Source organism: Gavialis gangeticus, unplaced genomic scaffold (genome assembly GCF_001723915.1).
Source record: "Gavialis gangeticus isolate Ggan-Ray unplaced genomic scaffold, GavGan_comp1, whole genome shotgun sequence".
Lineage (NCBI taxonomy): Eukaryota > Metazoa > Chordata > Crocodylia > Gavialidae > Gavialis > Gavialis gangeticus.
In genome coordinates, this window is record NW_017729008.1 from 41,959,828 (window position 1) to 41,967,395 (window position 7,568).

Sequence of the window (7,568 nt, forward strand, 5' to 3'; positions counted from 1 at the left end):
CGCCGCCGCGGCCCAGACGCAGAGGAGCAGCGAGAGCGGCCGGCTGTTCCGCTCCGCACCGCCCCGGCCCGCGGGGCTGCCCCCGCACCGCCCCGCCATGGTGGCGCATGACGAGCTGGGCGGCCTCCTCCCCATCAAGCGCACCATCCGCGTGCTGGACGCGCACAACCAGGCGTCCCGCGAGCAGGAGGTGAGCTGCGGGCCGGGGCACCCGGCTGCGGCGGGCGGGCTGGGCTTGCTCGTGGGCAGCGGATGCCAGAGAGCGGCTTGGGTCTGGCTGGACGCTGCGCAGGGCTCGTGGCTCGCGGGTGCGTGTCGTTTGGTAGGAAGCGGAGAGATGCGGTGGCTGCCCGCGCGACGCTGGCGTGTTGCTCGAGGCAGGCGCGGGGCGTCTCGATTTGGGGGCTTGCGACTCAGACTTTGAGAGCGAGGGGTTTTTGAGTCGGGGTCTTGAGAGTCTTCCGAGATCGGGGGTTTTCGTTTTGAGGTCTTGCGAGTCGTTTGAGGTTGAAGGATTTAATTCGGAGTTTCAAACAGGACCCACTTTTGCTGAGCGGTGTTTGAATGTCTTTCTCCTTTCCTACCCCTCTCCATGACCTGCGATGCTGCTGTCTCTGGGTAGCAAGGTTTCAGTAGCGAGGATTAACACTTGCTTCCAGCAGATTTAGGGCAGACTTGTAGAGAAACCAGCGAACTCGCATCTAGTGGGGGGATGAAACTTCTCAGAGTAACTTTGGAGCCTGCCCCACACTTTGAGAAGTGACTTAGAAATGGCTCATTTAGAGGGATTTCGACTCGAAGTGTCCAAAGGACTCGGGAGTCTTCACCCTAAACCTACAACGTCCTCAGCCTACAATAATTGAAGTCGTCTCCTTGCCTTCAGCAGGGCAGCGTCCAGGAGCAGAGCTAGGAGCCAGTCACAGGCTCAAGCTTGTTTCTGGTGTCCTTTAAAACTAAAGGATCCAGGTGTATAAATTACACTATGCGCTGTTTTCTTTGCCCCCTCTGACTCTCTTTTCCATCCAGGCACTTAGTCTCTGGCTAAACAAGTACGATTTTATTTCCTTTATTTTTTTATTTTTTTTAAAAGAAAAAGAGACTTTGTAACCCTGTGTTATGTAAATGAGTCCAATTGCATTCCTGGAGGCTTACTGCATACCTTGTCTGTTGACACAAGGCAAAAGTACAGTAATCAAGCAGAAATGTGCTGCCTAAGGTAGTGATAAAAAGAGAATGGTTATTACAAAAAATAAAATAGCCAAATCTACACTGAAACTCCCCTTGACTCAGATGACCTTCTGTCGAAGTCCTGTTGGGTGCATTTTTAACGCTTGAAATATTCCAGCTTTAAGCAGAGAAACTGGATGCTCTCCAAGCCACAGACTCACTGCTGCACCTCCATTAAAAAAAGTTGCTCTGAGAGTTTGGGGATAAATCTAAGGAATGAGTTGACTACATACAAGGCTTTATTTCAGACAAATATGATTAACGTGGTGCTGCGTATTAGAGGTTTAATAGTTGTTTTTGGTTGGGGGGGTCAGGAGTGGCTTGCAAGTGTTTGTGCCAAGTTCTCATTTGCAGTTTACAGTCACTTTAAGCCCTTTACCCATCCAGCAATCCTACCTCTGTGCTTCCCCCTTCCCCTTGAGTCTGAGGAAGGGATACAGCCCTTTGATCCACCTTGGCTGAGCCTCCCTCGGTCACAGACACGGCTGGGCATCTTACACCAACTGCACTGAGATCCAGCAAATTCACGTCACGTTAATCTTCAATCAGTGCGCAGCTTACCTCAGCCCCTCCTGGGTTCATACTTGACCTGGTGACCAAAGCGCCGTTGGAATTGAGTGTTCATTTAATTATAGTCATTTGCGTTGTTTCCATTTTTTCCCCATTGGTCACTTTTTCTCAACGTTTGTATGTGTACATGTGATCTTGCACATTGAACACAACACGGGAGAAGAAAATGTTCCTTTTAAAAGATGACAATAAATAACCTGCCACTGGGGGAGGGAAATCTATACTCAAACCCAGCATTTTAATTGCTTTCACACTTAAAGGAAAGCAGCCACTTGGCACTTGATCTTTTTTGTAGCGTGGCGATTTGTACACAGAAAGGAAAGTCCGTTGAAAGTCTGTCTCAAAACTCATGGTAGAGGCGATATCTATTATTAGACCAACTAGATTTTTGCCAAAAAAAATATTTTAGTTGCAAGCTTTCGGGCACAAGCACCCTTCTTCAGGCATCTTGCTTTCATCCTGCAAGCAAAGATTTAGCCTGGATTTTTTTTTTTTTTTTAAAACAAAGACGACCTCCTTGAAAAACTGGTTTTTCAAGTAGAAACGATGGTTGGCAGTTAACTATTTTGTAGCATTGACACTTAACTGAAAGTTGAGACAAGTTCAATAAATGCTAATGTTGTTCTAGGGAGTAATTTGTTTTTAACATAATTTGGCTTACTGGTAGTTGGCCTAGATTTCTGTATGGGGGATTATCCCTAGTGTACACTCCTCATTTCAATAGTTTTACACCCAGGACGAACCTCACCTCATGTGGAATAGCAGGTTAAACCCAAAGCTGCCATGAAGGCAGGAGAAAACTCATAGGACACAATGCAGCACTTGGGAGGATTTTGCTCAACTAATGTTGTGGCTTATGAGGACTTCCATCTTCTGAATTCCTTAGGGGAGCAAAGTCTGCACAGGGCAAACTTTCTGGTGGTGTTGCTTAACTCGTGGGAGTTGGTTGTTCAAAACACGACCTTGCTTAAGGCAAAGGAGGACTCTGAACCGTATGTTCCCCAGCCCCATCTCTTGTTAAGCAAGAGGAGAACTTGTCACTCTGTGCTGGTATTTGCATCTCTGATTCCAGATCACTGTAGCCAGTCTGAAGAGCGGCAATTTATAAATCCATTCAGACAGGGAGCCCCTTTGTACTGTCGGGCACACACGGAGGGGATTGCCTTCTGCCAGGCTTGTGCATATGCATGTGTCACTTCAGTCCCGCACAGATGTGCTGCAAAGGCATTCACACATGTCCATTAGTGCCTGGAGCGTGGCATTGTATCTCATATCTGCAAAGCCTGCTCCTTTGACCTCTGAACAGAGCGAGCTGAGAAATATCGCGCAAGCATCCTATCCCGAGCACTGGGATTTCTTCCACTATTAATCTCGGTGTCGTATATATTTATTTTTCCTGTTTGGTCTATTTATATAGCCTTTCTTGGCAGATCTGGATGTGATCTATGTCTGTCTAAATCCTGCTCTCAGCCTGATTTAGTTCACGAGCCTTTCTTGGCTTGCGCCTCCTTGTTTTAGTACCTCGGCATGCAAAATAAAACTTGTCCCTCTCCGTTCCATTGAGAACTTTCTGTCCTTCACTTCCCCTCCAGACGAATCCCTTTGCAGATGGATTCTGCGCCCTTAGTGCCGTAGTTAAATAGGTCTTCTCTTGAATAGATGTGCCTAGCATAAATGAAATGATACTCAGTGTCCTAGCCTGAATATCATTTTGTTTTCTCGTTGCAGCTCTTTCTCCAAACTTATAATATCCAGATAGTTTTGAAATCTTTCAGCCATGGCACATGTAGAAGATAGTCTCAGACATCCCTAACCCTGTACTGAGCTATCCTTTCATCCTATATTTGAGACCTCTGTTAATCAAGGAATTGTGGCTTTATTTCCCCTCCAGCTCTGAAGACTTCATTCATAGCATCTCCTAAATTTGGGTCTCGGTCACTGCATCTAAGAACACAAGGCTGCTATTCACGGCGTGGCCCAAGACCGATTCTCATTTGCGCAGGTTTTGCCCTTTCTGATTCTTTCCCCATGCAAATGATCTGAATCCAGCTCCATATGGCCCTTTCCCCCTTCCGAGGTTTTGTCATTACTCTTGCTGCACAGAAGCAAAGGATTCATGTGCCTTTCGCTACTGTCTTTCACGGAAGCAGGGAAGATGCCAAGGGTCAGCTGGTTTAACCTCCTGCATAGATGTAGGATTCACTTGGCCATCTGAAACAGGAAGTGGACACAGTAGGGACCTCTGTCTCCAGCTATTATGTCATCTTCTCATTCCCCACTTTTTTTTTTTTCTTTTTTCTTTTTTCCTTCTACTACTTAATAGGGGAGAATCCATCATTAACTGGGGATGGCTGATAATCCCTTGTTAATGTGCCTAATGAGGGGGATTCGTTCACCCAAAGCTTCTCGTGAAACCATCCAACCATTGCGCTAGGAAAGGGCATTGAGGTACCTCTCTGTACCCGTGGTGGGGTCCAAGGATCTGGAGATCAGTTGCTTGGAAGTATCTTCTAAGTGCATCACAAGACTTTACCTGCCCTTGGTTTTCTTACTTCCCACCCTTCCTTATCTCTGGTTGTGCTTGCTTTTCCGTTAGAAATTTCCGTGTAATGTTCATTACACACAGCATTTACTGTAGCTTGACACTTGTATTTGTTAAGGGCCTGTAGCCTCCAACAGACGGATGATTCTCCATCCACGGAGGTGGATCACTTGGAACAGAGCTTAAGGTTGATGGACTACTCTCACTCCACGTACAAAAGCATCAGCTTTGAAGGGATAGAGGCCACAATCCCTTAGGAAAAGGCAGACTCCTAGATTGAAGCATCCCTTTGTATTTCCACATACTTCACTGGAATGTCGAGCATGCCGTATATTTGCCGTATGCCAGATTAGCTACTTACAACTGTCTTGGGCTCTGGCTGTTCTTTGTGCCTTCTGTCTCTGGAGTGAAATAAAAGGGGGAAAGCATGTTCTGTTAGGGAACAGACACAAAATTCTTGTGTGTAGTAGCAGCAGATCCTCAGCTGTGTACGTCTGCCAGGGCCTCATCAAAGGACTGATGACAGGTCCTACCAGGATCTGCTCAAATGTCTCTAGTATATTGCTGTCCAGAAGCAAACTGGAGCCGCGCTGTCTTGAGTCACTGTGCAAAAATACTTGCAGGCATTCTGATCATTACAGTCTGTATTGTCCCAGCCTCTCGCAAGACTGCACTTAGGTTTAGACAAATACCTCCTGCTGCAGCTACTTCAGCACACTGTTTAGAGGCACAAACTGGTTTTTCCAGCCTTCGCAACATTGACCAATCTAAATCTCAGCCACACTCAGTACAACTTGTTCTGTTTTTATTATTGTTTGCAGGAGCCCAGCAATAAGCGAGTTCGACCTCTAGCTCGGGTGACGTCCTTGGCAAACTTGATCTCTCCTGTAAGAAATGGTGCAGTTCGGCGCTTTGGTCAGACAATACAGGTAAGACCAAGCATGAGGTTCTCTCTTTGTGGAGTGGGGACGTGTACCTATAAGTGGTTGGATTGATCCCAGAATTTCAGGGTCTCTTGGGAATTTGACCCATGCCAAGTCAAAGCATGGAGAAGAGTTGCATGTTCCCAAGGGTCTTCTGATTCAAAGGCTGTATGGTCACTGAGATGCTCTTATCAAGCATGTGCATGTCCTACAAGGAGGAGCCCCTCCAGAGCTTCTGAACTATGGAGAATGTGCAGAATGAGGATGAGTTAACTAATAGCTGCTTTCTGTTGGCCTCCAGTCAGTAGTATACACACAGCTTGAAGCTTAACCACGGGGAAAAGAATGAGTCGTTTCAAGTAGGGAGAGTCGCATGATACACAAATGCCTTATGGCAGTATGTGAGGTGCATGATATGCCTGTGCATGCCAATATGAAGGCAAGCAATGTTCTTTGGGTAGATATGATATCTTTTATTAGACCAACTAAAGGTCTCTTAATTGGTCTAATAAAAGATATCACATTACCCAAGGAACCTTGCCTGCTAATGTCCTTAGACCAACACAGCTACAACCAACAACCCTGCAAATATGAAGGGACACTTGTTTGCAGTTTTTCTTCATAGGCAAGTGGCACCAAAAAAGTCTGTTCTTATAACATGCTACCCAAAATGTGCAGATCAGATAAATTCATATTTGGGTTGCAATGACATTGCAAACCACTAGAACAGAATTCAGGTACTTCAATCTATGAGCTCCAGTGACATTAGCAAATTAAAGCCTTGACTATGGCACAACTTGTACAACTTGTGGTAGAGGAGGGACAAAGGGGTTGGGAGCAGCAAATGAAAAACTTGTGGTACACTTACCAAACCTTTTTATTCACTTTTCTTCCCCAACAGTCATTTGCCCTCCGTGGTGACAGCAAGTCCCCTGGCTTTGCCCACAAGTTATGTAGCAGGACAGCTGCTCCCACACCACCGAAGAGAAGAAACAGCGTGCTTTGGTCTGAGACGTTAGATGTTAACATGAAGGAGACTCTGAGCACCAAAGAAATCAAGCGCCAGGAGGTAAATTGTTGATCAAGATGCCCTTGTTTCTTCTGGCTGGTGGAGGAGGATGAAGATGAAGAGGCAGGAAAGAGGAGAGAACTACATCGCACTTATTCATATATCACATGCACCCTGTTTTTAGAAGAAAGAGCAAAAGAAAAAAAGGTTTTTGCTTTTAAACAAACTTCTCCAAACCAGCTCTTTTGTTTAAGAGCTGTTTAAAAGCCCCAATTTTTTTTTCCTGATCATTAATTTTAAGGAAAGGGTGAATGTGGGATGTGGATAAATGTACAGTTTTACTTCTAGAAAAATAATCCATCCAGGCTGACCTTTTGAACATATAGGCCTCATTGCAGTGATTACAGGTTCTGTGTGCCAAACTCAGCACTTTAAATGGGACTGACCTTTTTTCTTTTATGAGGCTTGAACTTGGCACCTCTGGGGTTGAACACACACAGTCGTTAGTCAGTTCTGAAAATGAAGGCCAAACTGTTCTTTCCTTTTTAAGGAGGGTCTTCTTCCTCCTGAAGGGACTTAACAGTTGGCTAAGTGCCAAACATGAAAACTTTGGTTCTCTGAAAAATGTATTGAGGAAGCAGAAATTGGGAAAAGGTAATAAACTGGGGGATTTGACCTGCAGGTAAATTGCTGCACTTTGGCTATAGAAGTCCATGATGAAAAAATATTTGACTTGGCTAGTGGGAAAGCATCAAAGCTTTCACACGTTTGCAAGTAGTTTGACTTTCTCAGCACTTAGGAAGCAAGGATTTACTCTGGCCTGTCAGACCCAAGGGCCTTGCAGCAGTTCAAACAGCAAAACCTTCCTTGGTCTTCAGACCCTGGAGAGATTTAATAATCTCTCTTGGTCCCCCTTAGCAGCTTTGATCAGAAACAAGGCCACAAGTTATAACTAGAAGTGTGTCCTTCAAAGAACAGCTAGAATGAAAGCGCTCATTTGCTATATACTTAAGAAGAAATGACTCAAATATCTTTACTCTTCTCTTTCTCATAGGCAATATATGAACTGTCCAGGGGAGAACAGGATTTAATTGAAGATCTTAAGCTTGCTAGAAAGGTGAGTGTTTTTTTGTCTGTGTTTTTTTTTTCCTTGCAGTTGAAGACCACGTCTGACATCCTTGGGGCATCTTAGTACACACACAGTCCTGCAGTAGTTTTACTAGACATTTTTTGCCTGATTTTTATTGTGCAATTGAATATTCTTTTCCAATATCATAGCCCCCCCCCCCCCCCCCCC

The 7,568-nt window shown here is 45.3% G+C and overlaps 2 protein-coding genes across 2 annotated transcripts in view; both read left to right on the forward strand.

Annotated features, from left to right (window-relative positions):
• COPG2 (coatomer protein complex subunit gamma 2) overlaps positions 1 to 7,568 on the forward strand; it is a 770,521-nt gene that overhangs the window by 191,341 nt on the left and 571,612 nt on the right. The window lies entirely within an intron of this gene.
• NET1 (neuroepithelial cell transforming 1) overlaps positions 57 to 7,568 on the forward strand; it is a 13,054-nt gene continuing 5,542 nt past the window's right edge. Inside the window, exons 1-4 of the mRNA XM_019509645.1 lie at positions 57 to 190; positions 5,161 to 5,268; positions 6,164 to 6,331; positions 7,326 to 7,388. Of these exons, the coding sequence (XP_019365190.1) occupies positions 98 to 190; positions 5,161 to 5,268; positions 6,164 to 6,331; positions 7,326 to 7,388 (432 nt within the window). The 5' untranslated portion in view covers positions 57 to 97. The remainder of the gene's footprint in view (positions 191 to 5,160; positions 5,269 to 6,163; positions 6,332 to 7,325; positions 7,389 to 7,568) is intronic.